We start from the raw sequence: 19,265 nt of genomic DNA on the forward strand, positions 1-19,265 counted from the left end.
CTACAACTCGACATCCTCGCTCGACAGTTGGAGTCGCATCTCTTCCACAGATTAACAGATTAGGAACTTATCGAGAGGAGGTACTGCGGTTCTCCAGAGAGTACCCGGCTGCCGCTTGCACCATGTCCACCTCACCGCGTGAGCCACTCAATCCGTTCGGCATCCGCGAACTGCACGGACCCTCCGACCACGGAATCGTCAGGATCACTGCCCCAGAGTATGACTCGACTATCAAGTCCTATCCGAATGCAGCCCTAACCTACCTGGACGACGATGATGGGGAGACCATTACCGTCGGCTCAAGCCTTGAGCTGCAACAGCGGCTTGATGAGCCTCTAAGAGCAAGAAGAAGACGCGAGAGAAATTTATCCGCTTCTGCAGCTCGCAGTCCCATAGATAGTGATCAAAAGGTTCATTTATTCGACATTCAGCGGACTGCAGAGAACCTATTGGTCTGGCGTGATCACGCTGCCTACTCGAGCAAGGCACTTCACAAGAACGCCGGTAGCATCACATCTCTGTCCGAACCAGGAACCGAAACAACTAGTGCTGCAAATGTTGCAGCTACTCACGAGGATCATGCTGATATTGCTGCGACTCTTGCAACTGAACGAGAATCAAACGTCACTCTGCATCCTCGGATTGACGCACCTGAGTCCTCAGCCTCTTCTCCAAAACCATTGACCTGTTCCAACGATATCCTGCAGAGCGTCGATACCATTCTACAATCTGCATGCCAAGGCATCGAAAGTCACGTTACCGGTTTCACGGCTTTCCTGGATCTGACGGCCAGCGCGCTGCGCACAGTTGCTCAGAAGACCAGAGATGCCGATACATCACCTGTGGAGGATCTTCTTGGTGGTATGAAAGACATAATTGTCGAGGCTGGGCATATGGGTAAAGACTTACTGCGATCACTCGAAGACACCGAACCTCATGTCCCGTCGCAGCAGGATAGCCGATCCAGACGTGATAGCTCAGAGAGTGCGCAACCTGTCTTCATTCACACTGTGGATGACGAAAGTCTGGCCTCTTCAAAGCGCGTTAGCTTCGCTCCTACGGAACCTAATTCGGCGAATCATGCCCAAGTACCAGCACCTCCTGTTCCCCAACTCGATCAAGAGGTTGAGTCCTCCATCATCCCGGGACCATGGTCAGATATAAGACCCAGCTTCGATGCGTTGCTGCCACAGACTGCACCCATCTTCTACCGCAACTTGTCGAAGCAAGCATCTTCAAGCACTCGTGCAAAGCCTACTCAATTACTCGAGGAGAAGCCAAGTGAATCCTTGATGGACATGGAGGGCTCGACCGCCGATTTTGCAGCACGATATCCTCCACTGACATCGCTGAAGAGAGCGAAAACACTTGGCTCCCTGCGGACGGAGCCCTCCCGTGCGGACAAGCACGAGGAGACCAGCAGCAGCACCGTCTCAACACTCTCGAGATATCCCAGCCTTAGCCAGCTCGAACAACATAGGCACATGACCGGCACCTCCCGTCCGAGACCCAGGGAGCCTACGCGTCTGGAGCGCCACCGTGCTTTCGTTCGAGCACAGTACCACCGCTTTGACTCCCTGCCAAAGGGCTACCGAACCCCATCGGTTGAGGATGCCACCGATCTAGAGGACAAGCCTTTCGAGAATAAGGCTGCTGGGCCTGCGAAGCCAGATGGCGGAGTCGATGCTTTGCTCCCTGGCGCTTGGCCGGAGCCGAGCACTCCAGGTGTCAATGCTTCTGTTCCCGAGTCCTCTGGGGCGTTCTTCAACCGCATGGCACAGAACGGGCGGAGCGGGCAAAGCCAGCCAAAGTCGCCTGCACTCTCGTGTAGGACTACCAGCCCCCTGGCCGATTGCTTCTCTCCCGTAAACAACAACTTGCGACGGGCGCAGACTGTGACGGCTTCGAACCCGGCAGCAAGACTCAACGGCCCATTCGATCCTATGACTGGTGTCCCCGACCTGCGCAGTGAGGCTAGCACGTCCCAAATGATGGCAAACGCGATACCAGCAATGCTACCACAGCGAAGCTTGACACAACACCAGCCAACTCGCACACGCCAGGCACCCGCCCGCCCTACAGTCGTTGCTCCGCAGAACACGCTGTGGAATAATTCTCCTCACTCCCGGCAGGTTCCTCTCTCCCATCGGCCTATTCCTTTACACCGTGCACCCATGCCCGGTGCATTTCCTTATCCGCCAATTCCGCAGCCTCGCCCAGTTTCTGGGAACAATCACTTCCTCCGGCAGATGCGCAGTGAACCCAACTTCATCGTCCCAACACCTGCAGCTCGTCCTGACATGAACTCTGAAGTCAGTGATTGTGTGAAGAGCCTTCGGAATATGGGTTATGGTGTGACAGACGCGAACGAGGATGCGAGGTTGCCTATGTATGCTAGTGCTACGTCTAGTAATGTCTCAGAGGCTATCGAGATGATCGAGGAGGACCGACGTGCCGCTGAAGCTATCATGGCCCGGCGCTGATGCTCGTTGCTGGTTTTGATCAAGCCTGAGTGCCATGGGATGTGCAAACTCAATGGCCCCTGGCTGGCACAAGCTGTCACAGAGCCTTATGCCCGTGATGAAGGAGTACTGTAGGAACTGCGGCGTCAGTGGGGATGGTACAGGGTATTTTCTACGATGTAAATGTCAACCAAGCGGCGATTGCAGCCGTTCTGGTCTCCAAGCCGACCCAACACCTTCCATTCCATCGTCTCCCAGCTCGCCGGATGCTCTATGTTCCCCTCGCATCGCCTCACCCATTCACCTCCGTCGGCACAATCGCTCACCGAGCTCCACAGCTTCCACCTGCTGCGTAAAAATTGTACGAGACACGAAGCCGCAATACGGCTGTGCACATCTTTTGCGTTTTGTGCAGAGTTCATATCCCATCCCATCCCAGGCCAGGCCAGGCCAGCCCCGTGGCATCAGCATCAGCATCAGTATCGTGACTGACTGTGTCTCTGACATTTTACGCCCTCTTTGTCGTTTCGCGGCTTTCGGAAACTTCGCGAGCCGTATGGACACTCAGGCGTTCCCCCGGGCTGACTCAGCACGCCCCTTTCTTTCCCTGAGGCTGAACCCCGACCCTGATCACCCTATCCATCATCCAGTCATCTCTTCGCTGGGTCTCTTCGTGCTGGGGAAAGTCCCCCGTGTGCTCGATGACCAGCATGATATGTGATGTGGCGTGGGGCGTGGCGGGCGCTGTCAGTGCCGTGGTGTGATTGGGACGCAAGAACCAGAACATATTGTGTGATCTGGTTTGTTTCCTTCCTAGAGTATGGAAACCAGTCAACCTTCTCATGTGGGCGACAGCAAGTGCACGTGACGATAGGCAGGCTCAGGCTCCAAGGATTTTCCCCCTCTTGTGCCCTTTTCTCGTGGATACGAGCGTCAGCATCACGAGGCGAGGGTGGGCGAGCGTAGAGGGGGGAAAAGGGGCAGCATAGGTAGACAAGTATTGCACGGTGTATCTGTCGTGAAAATGTATTTCGCAACCGTGGTCCAGCGTTGCGAGACACTCGGTTTTCGACATCAAGAGCAAGACATTACTTACAGTACAGTACAGTCAACGACCCTTGGATGTCTAGTTCGGGAAGGCGTACGAAGCAGGCCGCAAGGCTGCTTTGAGGGACGTATAGTGTTGTCTGGTGGCGCTCGCTCGCTACACACATGGCAACGGTGGTGGGCTTGCAGCTGGCAGCGGCTGTGGCTTGTGGCTTGCGGCATGTGAGTATCCATACCCAGCTTTCGTTTCAGATGACGTTGGGACAACGAGTGTGCACAGGAGACTGAGAATCCGAGAGACGGGATCGGGGGTATCATCATCAAGGTGTTGATTGTATCATAGTTTCTGCGCTCCCCCGCGTTCTCATTTGAGGACTGTTGATGGGTGGAAACGTGGAGTCGAGGTTGTGTCATCGAGGGGTGCGAGCAAAGCATGTATTGTGCTGTCGGCTGAATGAGCATGCTGTGCGGCTAGAAGAGCGGCTTCCCATTAGAGTAGGCTCTGCGACTACTTGCCTTAAGGCAGGCAATTCCTTGTGGAGTCCAGTGCAGCGCAGTGCAATGCACAGCGGGAGAGGCGTTCCGGCTGCGCGAGGGGTTGTGTCAGTGGCGCTTGCTGGGTTCTGCATCAAGTGCAGCGCGGGGAAGGAAAGAAGACCCTTACAGAGGTAGGTTTACTTGCTGACGCCTGACTACTCAGGTCGTGATGTGAGGGGCGAGGAATGAATCGGCGTACTGAAGTGCTGACGAGGACGTGGAAAGGGTTGTGGGGACGGAGGGTATTCACGCGTACAGTAAGCTCGAAATTTCATGGTATCAAGCATGCGTTTGATGTACAGTGCTGGATCACAGCAAGACGCAAGTCGTCAAAAGGGTAGTCAATCAGAGTGGGTAGGGGTTATAACTGCTGTGAAGCGGTGAGATTGTATTGGGTGAAAGTCGAACTGCTCCAGACTTGCACTTTTGGCTATGCTGCACTGTTGTATCCTTCTCTCGTCTGCTTATCTGAGAACAGGCCCTAAGACCTGAGTAGGATGTGATCTGCCTCGCCTCTGTAAGGCTGCCTGACCCTAGGGTCCCTTCTCACATCCCCGGCTCGCTCATTCTCACCGCTGTCGCCCCACGCTCTGCTCCCGAACTTGTGTGCGGGATAGTTCCCTCATTGAGACTGCCATCGAACACCCTGTGAACAGTCTTATCTTGGTTGACTGGTGTTCTGATGCGTAAGTCCTTCCTTCCTCCAGTAACAGGGACTGGAAGCCCGAATGAGGCCTCAGATGAGCTGACTTTGCCGCTCCCCGTTTCGGTTTAAAGACCTTTAGAGGCCTCCAGATATAATGCGCGCTCCATTAGCCAGTGGCATAGCAAGCAGCTTGCGGCCTAATGAATCTATGCCCGTGGATTTTGGGCCGTGGCGGTCAGATGCCACTGTTGCAGCTGGTGGGGCGACTACCAGAGCCTGAACATCGGCTCTGGTCAAGACCGACGTGGTCGATTTTGTTGAAAGAGATGGGTATCAATAAAAGTGAAGCCGCTAAGACATGATATCGTAGAAGTCGTGAAAGCTGAGAATAGTCGTGATAAAATGAAACCGTGCCCCGGTGATAGTTCGGATATGTCACGGTTCCGGCTTCCTCGACTTGGTCCTCGTGAGCGTCAAGCCCTCAAGATTCTCTTCGCCATCGTCCTCGTAGGCGAAGCCGTAGTCGTCAACTCCATAAACCTTGGTGACTTCTTGGGTGGCCCAAGTGATGGTAGAGCCGCGCTTGTGGTGGGGCACACCGACAGGTTTTACCACACCCTGTGTGGGTGAGGGTGGCGGTGACCTGCGTGCAATATCTTTGAGTAATGAGTCGAGGACGTTGGTGTGTCCAAGCTTGAGGCGGAGGTCTACGTTCTTGTCGGCGGACTTCCTCCTTGCACGGTCGGCGAGGTTGAAGGTTTCCTCCAGTGATAGGCGGCGAGTTAGCTGTGGCATTTCTAATGAGTGAGGCATGCTGTCGTGGTGTGTTGGATGGTTCGCTGCAGCCGAGACTGTCTTTGGTCGATGTGGTCGTGGTCGATGGCCTGATGTCATGTGCCAATGCTGGGGGGTGGATAAGAAAGTCGATCAGGGCGGACCCGGCGGGAGTTATGTAGATGATTGACAGTTGGCTATCGAAGCAAAGACACGTGGAAAATTTGATGGTAGTGAGTCAAAGTGGAGTGGATTGGAAAGAAATTCTTTCAAGTTATTCAGTAGTACGCGTGTAGGGTGGATTGGATATGAAACGAGGCTCCCAGGAAGGCGATGGAGGCGTTGGTCTGGTGGACACGAAAAAATAGACTTTTGATCAGATTTGGATGCCGGCCGGCGATGTCGACCGAGATTGAGGCGGTGACCTGATGGGATTTCTGGTAGATGGTGGAAGATTTCACAAAGGTGAAAAGTTGAGGATGTGCAAACCGACAGGAGATATAGCGTGGAGGTAAGGCAGCAGTCCAGAAAGTGTCGGGGTCATGAAGCTCACCGTATCACCTCAGCGAACGCCGGGGTCGGGGGCAGGGCGTAGGATTGAAAGTACGGATACAAGTACGAGCGAGAGCAAGTCGGCGGCCGGGCCGCAATCGTATTGGCAGAGGCATGCGGTGATTTGCCAATGCTTGTCGTGATTGCTTAGATATCAAGCCAGCACAACCGAACGAGGCGGCGCACCTGAGTCACAATAGCAGACACGCGTGGGCGGTGACTCGGCCCGCATTGGCAAGTTGCAACGGAAGCACGCAATGCAGAAGTTTCTGCACCAGGCCGAGCCAATGGCGTGCGGCACGTGTCGTCAAGACCAAAGTGCCGTTTGGATACGACAATGATGACCATCGTGATTATTATTTCGGACTTATGGCCATAACGTGAGGGACGCGAGAGTCTGCCTCGGACTGCTGGATGTCAGCTCCATACGCCACCGCCGGCCGAGTGCTTCGAAGGTGTCGTGTTGTTGCCTTGGGTAGGAGTTGAGCGGTGAATGCGTGCCAAAGGGCGAACCGGCAATATCGGCGCTTAGACTTTAGTGTCATCTATGATCTGCTTCGCTACGCACGACGACTGCAGAGTCCCAGGGCGCAGTCTGCCGGCCGAAAATTGGGGCCCAGAAGCCAAGCACCTGCGAAGCGCTTAACCGAGGCACCGGCCGCGCGAGGCCAGACTGACAGCAGATGATTGCTGCTGAGAAATCATCCATGGCCTTTCATTCAAATGCGCATGTCTTCCCCCGCGTACTCGGTCAGCTGCGCTTTCCAACAACAGTCGCCCTCTGAAGGTTCATCGTATTACCTGTTCGTCATCTGCCGGAATCTGCTGTGGTCCGCCAACATTACATGATTTCTCAGCAGATGGCACAGGGCCTTCGTTGCTGCAGACGAATCGTCTATGGATCGAGGTGAGGATAATACGGGACTAAGGGACAGCCACGAGAGCACAGGACACCAAAGTGTCATCTTTCGAACTTTACTCCTCCCATCCCTGTGCGTGCTTGCCCATGGATTTGTAGATACTGATCCGCGTCTCGCACTGCACAGTCGCCTGCTATCAGGGCCTGGTCTGACGTGAACCGGCCAAGAGACTCCTGACACGGATCAGGGTGCAGCCGAGATACTGCCTTCTACTGATATGCTCAGTCACGACAGGTCCTTGGCACTGGCTGGCAAAGATCCATGGCTGACCAGCATCTCATGGTCCTGCCCCTGCTCCTGCTCATGCTTCAGAGGCATACGGAGTCAGGGCACATGTCCTGACTCGTAAGTCTCTCCAGAAAAGGCGGAGCGGACTTGAGTTGGCCCCAACGCCAGCGACATCCCCATCCATTGATTTGGGGGCCGAATATGAAACGTGCTAATCTGGACCCCCGGTGGTTGTTCGAGGCTGTGCTGCGTTCCCCGCGGACGCCTAACCAGGTACCTTTGGCGCCTGGTGAGAGCAAGAACGAGTACAAGTTACCCCCACCGCCCTGAGAAACCACCCTTTCGCCACCAACGCTGCCATCAATCAAGCCGATGAAAGCGACCCTTTGCGACAATGATTATCCCATACGCAGTTACCAGCCTGGTTCTTGCCCTCCTCGCCGTCGCCCAGCCCCTCAGCACCACCACTCCTCCACCCCCTGATTGCGACCACCTTATCCGCCCCTCCCTCTCTGCGACCTTTGACTGGTCTTCACCGGCCGCCTTATCCCTAGCACAATGCCTCCAATCTCTCCGCCTGCCCCACCCTAACCCTTCAACCTGTCTCTTCTACACCGCGCATTCCAAAGTCGACGCCATTCGTTACGCCCTCGAGTTCGACCGCACCACCGTCTACGATGTCTTTCAGCCGCAGTACTTCAACCGCAGCGCGCAGCCCGCCAAAACTTGGGACGCGCTCGGCCACATGCGTGACCTGTTTAAAGTGACGAGCAAAGCGTACGCCATGAGCTGCTCCGGCACCGCGAACCTCGTGCTGCCGGACGGTGTCAAGGATGACGACGTCTGCCGCGAGAGCATTTGGGTCACGGACGAGTACGAAGTTATCAGGGCGGGCGACAGTGGGGTGGTGCTACCCATCTGGCGTGTGACCTGGCGGCGGGATGCAGGGGGGGTCTGGAAGTGGTTCGTGGATATCTTGAAGGCCGCGAAGGTGGAGGCGGTGGGGAAGACGTTCAAGAAGAGAAGTGATGTGATTGCGAACAATGCAGAGAGCCATTGGTGGGATGCTGGCGCACAGAGAACGCTGATGCCACCGAACGAGGTGAAGGCAAGTGTGAATGACAAGTTGGAGCAGTTGAGGCAGCAATGGGGATGGAATGGTCTTGAGGAAGGACATACAGAAGATCTGTGGGCAATCAAGAGTGGGATGTGCGGTCGATGATGGGAACAACAAGAAGAGACGACGCCAGGGTACCCCGACGCCACAGCTAAGTGCGGACCACGACTGCGACGCGGACACCGATATCGAGCAAACCAAGACAGCACTCCTTCGACACGAGGACGCAGTTACGACCATCCCGATCACTTTACAACCATCAGCCGAGCACGATGTCCTAGCAAGTGAAGCACACGGTGGCCTCGCATCGACACTATCAGACACTGCGAAGTCGTACGATACGGTCCACCGGCGCAAACTCGATCGTTCGATACCTGCAGTCGACTGATGTCTATCCAGAAAGTGGAGCCTGACTGGTGCAAAGGGCAAAGGGACCGCTTGCAGGGATCCTCGCGTGCGGCGATACCCGCCCCGAGACCTTCGCTGTGAAGACCGGGAACGGAGTACCATCTGACCTGCAACAGACTTCGAGGCAAACAACCAGGCTTCATCGCGACTAGTATTGCTACTAGTGGAACTACATACACTAAAGTCTCCCCCTTGCTACCCGAGTACACAGGACGGAGTACCTACCGATCAACAGTCATGCTGTTCGCCGCCCCCGGATTCCGAATGCTTTTGCCTCGGCATCTCGGGGTCCGCAAGATCGCGACGAAGGACCTCGCATCGTATCGACAGGGTCGTAGGGCGAAGTTTGCAAGACGAGATACGACGCAGGCATGGAAAAAAAGCTTCGTCGACGATGCGAAAATGTGGTTTTGGTCACCTGGATCGATCACAACCAGAAACAAATGCCTCTTGCTCTTCCAACCGAGGCATAGGCGTGCCAACAAAGACCGAGTACGATCGAAGAGGAGGCACGATGTCAGGGTCCCAGATAGATGTCCCTCGTGCATTTGACAGCTATACATACTTTTTTGATTCTCTGGTCGCGACAATGACAACGCCGTAGCTATGCCCCTTAGGGGATGAGAACGCAAGAAAAAAGAAGATGCCCATCTCTTACCAGTAGTGACCCAGCGCGAGGCTCACAGCATCGGCTGGATATTGTCCGCCACCTTGAATGGCGCCTCGGTCTTGCTCTTGATCTCGTCCACCGTGACCCCGTCCGCCAGCTCGACGAGGGTCAAGCCCTCGGTGAAATCGACGTCGAACACACACTAGGTACGGAAGATGTTAGCGCATCCTCTCGCAACTTTCTCAACACGGGCGTTGGAAAAAAAAAGAAGAAAGGAAGGAAGAGAGGGGGAACAAAACTCACCAATTCAGTAATGATCCTCGACACGCACTGCTTCCCCGTCAACGGGAAATCGCACTGCTTCAGGATCTTCGCCCCGCCCTTCTTGTCCGTGTGCTCCAGCAAGGCCACCACCTTGGTCTTCTCCGGGTTACTGACCAGGTCCATCGCGCCGCCAAAGCCCTTGACCTTACCGGGCAGCATCCAGTTAGCCAGATCCCCCTTGGCGCTGACCTGCATGGCGCCCAGCATCGTGAGCTCGATACGGCCAGAACGAATCATGCCGAAGCTCTCATCGCTGCCGAACGTGCTCGCGCCGGGCAGCAGCGTGACCGTCTCCTTGCCGGCGTTGATGAGGTCGGCGTCCTCCTCGCCCTTGTACGGGTAGGGCCCCAGTCCCAAAATGCCGTTCTCGCTCTGCAGCGTGACGCTGACGGACTCGTCCAGGAACGAAGGGGCCAGCATGGGCATGCCGATGCCCAGGTTCGCGTACATGCCGTTCTTGAACTCCTTGGCCGCGCGGCGCACGATGCGTTCGCGCTTGCTGGCCGCGTCGCCTTTGCCCAGCGCGCTCTTGACGTCCTGCGCCTCGCCCTGCGCCGGCCGGTTGGTGTATTTCTCAATGTTCTTCGCCGCCGTCGACTGGATCACCTTCTTGACGTAGATGCCGGGGAGGTGCACGGCTTCCGGGCTGATCTCGCCGGGCTCGACGATGTGCTCGGCCTCGACGATCGTGCAGCGCGCATTGCGGCCCATGGCGCCGTTGAAGTTCTGCGCCGTAAGCCGGAACTGCACGTTGCCCAGCTTGTCGGCCTTGTAGGCTTTCACGAACGCGTAGTCGCCCTGGATCGCCTCCTCCATGACATAGCTCTTGCCGCTAAACACCTTGACGTCCCGTGGCTTGCCGTACTCGGCGATGGCGCCGTCGGCCTTGTGCTTCAGCGGAATCTCGCCGGTTTGCACCACGGTGCCGAACGCCGCAGGCGTGTAGAAGGCCGGGATGCCCTTGCCGCCGGCGGCGCAGCGCTCCGCGAGCGTGCCTTGGGGCGTCAACTCCAGCTCCACCTCGCCGGTCAGGTACGCCTGCTCCAGGACCTTGTTCTCGCCCACGTACGAGGCCACCATGCGCTTGATCTGCTTGGTGTCCAGCAGCTTGCCCAGGCCCGAGCCGGGGACGCCCGCGTTGTTCGACACGGCCGTCAGGCCCGTCAGCCGCGGCGTCTCCGAGACTTCGTTGATCAGCGTGTCGGGCACGCCGCAGAGGCCGAAGCCTCCGCATAGCAGGGTGCTGTTGGGCTGCATGTCTGCGATGGCTTCGCGGGCCGAGGACACGATCTTGTTGACCTCCCGCTGTGTTGGCGTGCTGCTGAAGGCGCGGATGAGGGGGGACGTGCTGTGGGGGTTGCGTGAGGCCAGGTGTCGGGCTGTGAGGCGCGCTGTGCGCGTGAGGTGCTGCGAAGGCATGGTTCGGAAGTTATAACTGTCGTGAGCGGGGTGGTCAGAGGTCAGAGGTCAACGGTCAGGCAATGAAGCTGGTCTAGTTTCCAGCACCGTTCGTGACGGATGGTCTGCTTCTAGGTCAATTGCTGAGACGGAGCACGCGCTGCGAGGGATTCCCAAGCTGTTGTATTGGGGAAGCAAAAGTGCCGGATCCGAGGTCCTCGTAGGTTTGGAGAAAGTTCGATCCTCGCTTCCGATGGGCGACAGCGATACGAGAGACAGCGAGCAACAGCTGGTCGGCGACAGGTAGAAGGGATCAGAGTCAAGAGGAGAACAAGCAAGAGAGCAAGAGTAAGTCGGCATCTAAGAGGGATGTTGCGAAATCGTTCCGAGTCCGCTGCGCTGATACCGCAGCCGAATAGTGTGGAGGTCATCCCTAGAATATCCGATGATTTTCGGCTGCTGCACCCCTCCGCATTCGAGGACGCGCCCTGCCACGGGACGAGATCAGTGCCCGGGTAAATCCTCCTCCGCAGTCAAAGGACGTTTAGGTGGCTACCGACCACAGCTAACGGCTTGTCCCTGATCGACGTGTCTCCCGCATTCTGCTTCGGATACGGAGTACACACAGTGGCTGGTGGCTGAAATATGGGATCAAAGAAAGGACCTGGATGGCCCTCGTATCAATTCAAGTTCATCTAACGCCTCCGAACGCCTTCGCTTCTAACCCAACTAGCTAACTGAATATTCACTCATCGTTATTATCATCATCATCACTGTCTCTATCCACATCCATACTGTCGACGCTGGCTTGGTCAACTGCCTCGGAGAGCTCGCTGCTATGTGGCTGCGATGATCCCGTACGACTGGCGCCGACGGTGGCGGCCAGACTGCCTTCAAGCCGCCGCCCGATATTCTGGTTGATCAGGTATTCGCGTTCCTGTGCAGCAAGTCTGTCTGGATCAGCAGCTCGTGCCATTTCCAGCATATCCACGGATGAGCCGTCGTCGTCAAACTCGTCGTCCGACTCAGTTGACCACTGATGGAGGAATGCAGGCGGTGGTGGATTTAGCTCCATGACTTCGGAGCTCGACTCATCCGAATCGTAGCCATCTCCATCCTCCCGGTCTGCCGAAGAACTGCTCGATGGGAAGAATACATAGCTGGGGGGCGGTAGCCGCGATGGCTGCAACTCCAAATGATCACACTCTTCAACCTCATACTCGAAATGCTTGCGCTTGCGCGTGCGGGTGAGTGGTATGGGACTGAGACGTTTGGCTTGTGTCTGTTTAGCACGGTGGCGTATCACCTTCACATCCAGTGCAAAATTGTCGTCTGGTATGACGCCTCCAATGCCACAGACGGGTAATTCTCTCGGCACGGTTTCATCCTCGCCAGATGTTTGCAGCTTCTGCAGGTCCAAGGACATAAGTGGTTCGCTCGCCTCATCAGGATATGGCTCAGGCGCGAATTGAGGTGCATAGTAGCACGAATCATGATGCCGTAACGGCGACTCCCCAATGTAGTCACGTTGTAGCCCAAGTGTATCCCATGGCAAAGCTTTTCGTTGTGGAATCCAATTGACAGGTGCGTTGTCAGCACTGAGATCGGTACAAAAGTATGGGTTTTGGTAGAAGGTGATCATCCCATCATCGGAATTACGGCGTTGATTGAGGTTGGACTTGCTCAAAGCGTAGACAAGACCACTCGAGTCGTTTGAGTGACTGCATGGCGATCCCGAGGAATCCAAATACGATACCGCTGGCGAGTATCTTTTGCCTTTATATACCAGTGGCTTATAGTCAAACGGAGTGCCAGAGGTCTTAGTCTTGCCCGTTGATCCGGCAAGCATATTAGAGGTTGCAGCTGTTGAAACCATCTGTTTCGATGTAGCACTAGTTTGCTGCCCGCTCGTTATGTTCTCCGAGGATGGCTCTTCAGAGATCATGGCGTTTGAGGAACTGTTGGTTTTGGATCTTTTGCTGCTGTTGCCTCCAGTTTCTTCTTGAGACTCAGAAGGACTAGGATGGACAAGTTCCATGGCTCTTTCATCGTCCTTGCTGAAAGTGGTGCCTTCACTACCACCATTCCATCGCACTTTGTGCCCATCTGCGGAAATCTCGAGCTTGGTACTAAATTTGCGAATAGCCTGCCGAATGAAAGCTGGAGTGACGTTGACCGTGTGCAGTTGCGCCATGCTAATCAGCAGGTTCAGATAAATCCATGGGGATGGTTTCATGGTGCCCTGAACGAGGGGCGAAGCCATGCCTAGATGGTGCAAGTAGTGTATGTTTTCGGCAGCCACCTGAGCCCGATGAATATCAAGGTCTAATGGGCGTGTGGGTCGCTGTTGCTCTCTTGGTGAGGACGCATGACTAGTGCTCGGAGCGACCGATCCATCAACGGTGAGGCGCTCGCTGGCCTCGGGGTTAAGCTTGGGTTTCTTGGACGGAGGCGATGCATTGCGACGATCCTCGGCATCAAGATTCACCTTCGTATCTAGAGGAAGCATGTGTGCCTCGCGGGTACCTTCGGAGCGACCCGCTCCGTGCATCGGATCATCTGCGAAAGCAGCCGAATGTGAAACTTCTTGCTGCTGATGAGGTTGGCTATGATCTCCTGGGCCCGCTTGTCTGCCGGTAAACAAATTCTCAAGCCGACGAACAACAAGCCCCATCTTCGCCCGCTTACTCATGTAAAGCGAATGTCGTGGAAGTAGGGTATCGGGGATGTCATGCAGGTAATTGTGAATGTTCCTGGCCTTAGTGTTCCGGGAAGACTGCGGCACACTGAGCGCACCATGAGATGCATTGGCAGATGTGTGACCAGATGTCGAATTTGTTCCATAGCCAGAATCTGGAGCCGAGGGGCGGACCTTGCCATTGGAACTGTGCGGCAGACTGGATGATGAGCCCTCGCTGAGCGTTTGAGGTTGTGCTGAGCCACGATTGGCCGACGAGGCTGAAGCGGTATTGGAGCTTGTACGAACACCGGTTGCAAAGCTTCGCAACAAGTTCTCGAGCTCCCTTTTCTTATCTGTGCTTAGGCCATGAACTCGAACATCAAAAAGTCGGTCTTGAGCCGGGGCTTCCGACGCAGATGGGCTCGGACGTGATCGGGTACTCTTGAGAAGCAACTTCAGTCTCTTGTTCTCCACGGTCAAGTCATCGATAACACCTCTCAAGTCTTCATTCTCACTGTTGTCCAGATGCTCGACGCCAAAAAGCTCATCGTCACTACCCGATGAGACGAAGTTATTAGGGAAATAATTCTTCTGATTGCCAAGAAAAAAGGGTGGTTCTGAGACAAAAGTTGTTAGCAATCATCCACCCAGCATCTGATACATCTTTGGGCATAACATACCATTGTTGGAAGGGGATTCGCGTTGTCCTTGTGGTCCACGCTCGTTGGCCTTGTCGAACCATTTCGCAGCACTCTCGTCGCTGCCGTTGGAATCTTGAGTATCTTGCTTGTATATTTGCGACGCCTTCTGCTTGGAGGGATCTTGCGCCTGCGCAGATGGTATATTCGCTCGTGCCAGCTCTTTCTTGATGTGGGCAGGAAGCGACTTGGACTCGGCAGGAGGAGTCCGTCTAGAGACTGGCTTTCTTGAGCGAGGACCGTTCTGATCACGATACTTTGCCGAAGCGTCTTTCGAACTCATGACTGGACATGTCGCGGAGATGTTGGTTTTGTCGCGGGCCAGCTTGATTTCGGTGCGCGATCGGGGATGGTAATCACTATAATTCCGTCTCGTACTATAGGGACTATGGTGAGTAGTGTGGCTTTGGGGGGCACAGTCGCTTCTCGAAAAGTTCTGGATAGGTGTTGACGAGTGTCGTGTCGGAAGAGGTTGAAGGCGATGGAAGTGAGATTAGGGCAGTGAACGAGCTGGACATGAGTCAAGAGGGGCCCGATGTAGGTCGCAGCATCGGGTGATCGTTGCAGCATCGAGGGCATCCATTATGGCCTGGGCCAAGGGACAGTGGGCGAGATCTGTGGGCGAGCCACCTGTAGTGAGTGGCTCGATCCGTGTGGCATTCAGCGAGCCATGGCACCGTCCGCTACGATCTGAGAACACAGGGCAGAATCTGACCCCGAGCTCGTAGGGTTAGGGCTATTACATCACAACGCAGGCCCCCTACTGTGGAGCATAAAACGCTTTAGGCGTCTGAAAGCAAGTCCTGTGCACATTTGCCCCTGTTGTTCCCGTCGCCACGGCGTTCATCGACGATCTAGCCCGCAGGTATTACACACATGGTCCTTGGCTCCACTGGTTCATTGTCTCCAAACTTCGTCACTGGGCGACGTTCATCAGCGATGCTCGGAAATGTTGTGCCGCAGCTGTCGATGCCGCACCTTCCCGCGATCCTCGACGCGCCGACTGCTGTTGGCTATCTGGTATGAGGACGCTGTCGACGACATCTACACCAACGGTGTTACCTGATCTCCGACCAAAGTTTGGACTTTGTCCGGCTCGGATGTCATCAACGATAACCTGACGTCCGTCGACGAGGCATCTACGATCTGGCCGACAGAGCTCCCCTGACCCAACTTAGCAGCATTATTTCTGCAAAGCTTCTTGAACTGTGGCATCGTCGCCAACACGGCCATCGAGTTTTTGCAGTCCTTTCTTGAAGATGATGACGTTGGTCCCATGGGGGTAATGACTGTCATATGTTGCATCTTCCGGGAGCTGTTCTTGACCCAGGGGGCCCCCGACGCGCACTTCCACGCTCTATGTGAGAGGAGCGTTTGACTGTTTCATGATGGTGCTGTCGCCTTGGCTGTTTCGAACACAGATTCGGTGCTTATACATAACACGAGGCTGGACAGCGAGTTGTGCTGCCACTGTTTGGAAAGTAATGCCAAGCATTCAGAATTTGCAGTGCAGAGTCTGCAGTTTCGATGCCTGTAGCGGATTGCAGGCATGCCCATTCCAAATGCTCGAGACCTCCGATATTGCTGGCCTGCCCTGCCCAATCTTGTGCGCTTCGGGTGTTGGCGCCCTGCTGCTCGTCGCCCAGTAGACACCTGAGCAGCCTCTCAGCTTTGTACTGTTCCCGAGATAGGTGATCCGTGCCGATAAGCCTGGCTCGCTCGGTTCCAATTTGCTGCCCCCTCTCAGCGGTTACGCCCACGAGAGAGCCAAGTTTTTCAAGCAAAGATCTTCCAAAGCTTGCCGAGCTTGCCTCTGCTGGGAACACGAGGTCCACGCGGATCGATTTCAATGGCCGCTAAAGAATCTTGTATTGCCTGTGCCCAATGACGGACCCCACGAAGGTAAGCTGCTACAGGTTCGACAGTTCCAGCCATGCGCCATTTGATGCATCTCCTACGAGCTGCTCGTACTAGCGAGTCTAGAGTGCAAGATAGCATGCTCCAACTCTATCTCCCGCGCCGTGAGCCCCGGCCCATAGCTTGCTCAAAAGTACCCCTCCCCCCAATCTCCGTGTCTGCGTTCTACAAACTTCAGCCAGAATGTCTGTCGCGAACGCAGGCCAGATAGCCGCCGCAACTTCGGCCGCCGCAGAGGATGCCCACCGAGGCTCTATCACCTCGCTATACGGTCAAAACCCTGAGGATCCACATGCTGTTACCACCGAAGAGTCAGAGGAAGATCATCCCACGGCACCAGACCAGCATGATCCTGGCCTGATTGCGACCAAGAAAGAGATTTGGTTGTATTATAGCTACTACGTTGGCAACAATGGTCTGACTTTGTTCAACTTTGCGCCCACCCTCTTTCAGGACTTGCTGTACATCGCAGCCGGCGATAGTGGAGTACTCAGATTCCTGGGCCGCGACCGTACCATCAACTCAATAGTGCTGCTCGCCAATGGCATCAGCTTCGCCATCCAAGTCGTTCTGTTCCTCATTCTGGGCTCACTGGCAGACTACGGTTCCTGGCGACCATGGATCCTCATCTTCTGGTCCGTCGTCGCTTGGGGCCTTGGTTTTGGCTGGCTTGGAGTGCATACGGAAAATAAATGGCCTGTAGCCACCGGACTGTACATGATTGGCCTCATCGCCTACCAGATGTGCTTCACCTTTTGGTTTGCAGCCTTCCCCGGTCTTGCGCGCAATACTCCCGAGATGCGAGAGAAGGCGCGCGAATACGAAGCTGGCGAGATTGATCGCGATCAGTATGATTTTCATGATATGATGCAGCGCAATCGAATCAGCAATGTGGCCTTCATCATGCAGAGCGCTGGAGAAATCATCATTTTGGCAATTCTCATCGGTATTCTGAAAGCTCTCCACGTCGAGGCCAGCGACGCCAACAATTTATGGGGTCTCTCCGTCCTCATCGCCTACGCAACTGGGTGGTGGATTCTACTTGGTGTTCCTTGGTTCATAGCCGAGAAGCGCCGACCGGGCCAGAAGGTGCCTGCGGGCATGAACCTAGTCTCGGTCGGCTTCTGGACCCTGTGGCGGGCCATAACCCAGATCTGGCGGCTCAAGCAGTCCCTCATCTATCTCATCGGTAGGAGCATAGACGCCTACCCACTGAAATTGACAGCTGACGATTGCTAGGTTTCTTCGTGTTGTCCGATTCCCTCAACACCACTGTCACCGTGGTTGCCACGTTGCAGAACAGTGTCGTGAGTTATAGCGCGCTGACGCTCAACTACCTCTTCATTGTGGGCATTGCCGCTCAGCTCGCCGGCATCTTCGGCTTCTGGACGGTCCAGAAACGGTTCGGCTTGAGCACCAAGACCATGTTCGACGCGGTCATGCTTGGCATTGTCTTGCTCGACGGCTGGGGCATGATCGGCATCTGGACGCAGAAGTTTGGCTTCCACCATGAATGGGAGTTCTGGGTGTACCAGGTTTGGTACGGGCTCTTCGTCTGCCCGTGGTATTCATATTCGCAGATCATGATCTCCGAAGTCACTCCCCGTGGCAAGGAGTTCCTGTTCTTCGCGCTGTTCTCCATTATGGGCAAAACGAGCGCCTTCATCGGACCGATTGTGTCCAGTGCCATCATTGACGCGGACACAACCGCTACCAGGGCTGGTAACGAGAGCCTGCCGTTCTATTTTCTCTTTGGGCTGTCTGTCGTCAGCATGATGTTGTTGTACTTCTTCGTCGACCTCAAGAAGTCCAGGATCGAACAGGACAAGTTTTTAGAAGAAGAGAGGAAGGCCAAAGAGCGAAAGGCCAGCATCGTGTCACTAGGCAGGGCCAGTGATGCGGTAGGGTCGGAGACGCCGGAGGAGTCGATTGTCAAGAAAGAGGATATCAAGACATGACCTTAGTTGATCGGCCTGGAGCTCCAGATATGGGCAGCCCAGGCACACTGGAGAAGGATCTTAGGCGCCCTGGGTATTGATTGAATGCACCTCTGCAGAGCAAGGGAAGTGATGTCAAGGCAGCGCGGTCGGCAACTTGCAGACCATGTATGTGGTATTTCCGAGTCTGCCCTGCTCGCCGCTAGCACCGTCATCTATGACCTTTGGGAACCTTGTGAAACCCAGCCGCGTATAGAACTTCTCTGCGCCTTCGTTGGAACTCACCATCCCGAGATGGACACCTCTGCAGTCAAGCCGCCTCATGTGCTCGAGGAAAGTGCTCATCAGCTGTCTTCCCATACCCTTCCCCTGATACGGCGGGAGAATGTCAATGTGGAGATGCCCAGGATGATCGCGCATGAGCTCTGGCCACTCTTGGTGAACAAGCTGATCAGGATTGTGCAAGTAACTTCGCAGAGCAGCAGTTATGTTTTCCGCCCAGTTCGTGTTCTCATCTGGCCCAGGCCTCGGTAGGTTCTGCTCATTGAGGTAGGCAAGGAACTCTTCGCGCAGCTGCTGCGCAAAGGTCCGAGTGTCGGGTGTGCCAATAATGTAGCCCACGGCTCTTCCATGTCCGTCGTCGATCACGAAGCAGTGCTCGGGCTGCAGCAGGTAGTAGTTACGGCACCAGGCGAAGGATGCGATATGGAGTGCGTCAGGACCAGCGTCCCGTAGGCCCTTGTCGGCCGTAATCGTAAACTGTAAATTGTTAGCACACGAGAAGGTGACTGCGCCGATGCGGCATACGATGTTCACCATGTCAGCCTCGTCGCCGGCTCGGAAAGCGCGGACCGACAGAGCCTGACCTTCGGACGTACTCATTCTAGCGTGTGCAAAACGTCAATCACATCGTCAGGAGATCACATAACGATGAGAAGGGGAGATGGGGAGGTTTTGGTAGCTGAAGACCTCAACTCGTCCCGGAGATTAGCCTTGGAGGAACCGAGACG

The 19,265-nt window shown here is 55.4% G+C and overlaps 7 protein-coding genes across 7 annotated transcripts; 3 read left to right on the forward strand and 4 right to left on the reverse strand.

Moving 5' to 3' along the window:
* Positions 1–122: 122 nt before the first annotated feature.
* HMPREF1541_02260 (uncharacterized protein) lies at positions 123–2,483 on the forward strand (the record flags this gene model as incomplete). The annotated part of the gene is made up of 1 exon (XM_008716616.1): positions 123–2,483. One exon carries the CDS (start codon positions 123–125, stop codon positions 2,481–2,483), a length of 2,361 nt encoding a protein of 786 aa, XP_008714838.1.
* Positions 2,484–5,127: 2,644 nt separating this feature from the next.
* Positions 5,128–5,505, reverse strand: HMPREF1541_02261 (uncharacterized protein; the record flags this gene model as incomplete). Its single annotated transcript, XM_008716617.1, has 1 exon — positions 5,128–5,505. The coding sequence occupies one exon, from the start codon at positions 5,503–5,505 to the stop codon at positions 5,128–5,130; it is 378 nt and encodes a 125-aa protein (XP_008714839.1).
* Positions 5,506–7,560: 2,055 nt separating this feature from the next.
* On the forward strand, positions 7,561–8,388 carry HMPREF1541_02262 (uncharacterized protein; the record flags this gene model as incomplete). Its single annotated transcript, XM_008716618.1, has 1 exon — positions 7,561–8,388. The coding sequence occupies one exon, from the start codon at positions 7,561–7,563 to the stop codon at positions 8,386–8,388; it is 828 nt and encodes a 275-aa protein (XP_008714840.1).
* Positions 8,389–9,371: 983 nt separating this feature from the next.
* On the reverse strand, positions 9,372–11,044 carry HMPREF1541_02263 (uncharacterized protein; the record flags this gene model as incomplete). Its single annotated transcript, XM_008716619.1, has 2 exons — positions 9,372–9,503; positions 9,605–11,044. 2 exons carry the CDS (start codon positions 11,042–11,044, stop codon positions 9,372–9,374), a joined length of 1,572 nt encoding a protein of 523 aa, XP_008714841.1.
* A 724-nt stretch (positions 11,045–11,768) lies between these two features.
* Positions 11,769–14,684, reverse strand: HMPREF1541_02264 (uncharacterized protein; the record flags this gene model as incomplete). The annotated part of the gene is made up of 2 exons (XM_008716620.1): positions 11,769–14,320; positions 14,384–14,684. The coding sequence occupies 2 exons, from the start codon at positions 14,682–14,684 to the stop codon at positions 11,769–11,771; spliced, it is 2,853 nt and encodes a 950-aa protein (XP_008714842.1).
* A 1,817-nt stretch (positions 14,685–16,501) lies between these two features.
* On the forward strand, positions 16,502–18,276 carry HMPREF1541_02265 (uncharacterized protein; the record flags this gene model as incomplete). Its single annotated transcript, XM_008716621.1, has 2 exons — positions 16,502–17,507; positions 17,558–18,276. The coding sequence occupies 2 exons, from the start codon at positions 16,502–16,504 to the stop codon at positions 18,274–18,276; spliced, it is 1,725 nt and encodes a 574-aa protein (XP_008714843.1).
* A 114-nt stretch (positions 18,277–18,390) lies between these two features.
* On the reverse strand, positions 18,391–19,074 carry HMPREF1541_02266 (uncharacterized protein; the record flags this gene model as incomplete). The annotated part of the gene is made up of 2 exons (XM_008716622.1): positions 18,391–19,014; positions 19,063–19,074. 2 exons carry the CDS (start codon positions 19,072–19,074, stop codon positions 18,391–18,393), a joined length of 636 nt encoding a protein of 211 aa, XP_008714844.1.
* Positions 19,075–19,265: the final 191 nt, after the last annotated feature.

This window comes from Cyphellophora europaea (genome assembly GCF_000365145.1).
Source record: "Cyphellophora europaea CBS 101466 unplaced genomic scaffold supercont1.2, whole genome shotgun sequence".
Classification (NCBI taxonomy): Eukaryota; Fungi; Ascomycota; class Eurotiomycetes; order Chaetothyriales; family Cyphellophoraceae; genus Cyphellophora; species Cyphellophora europaea.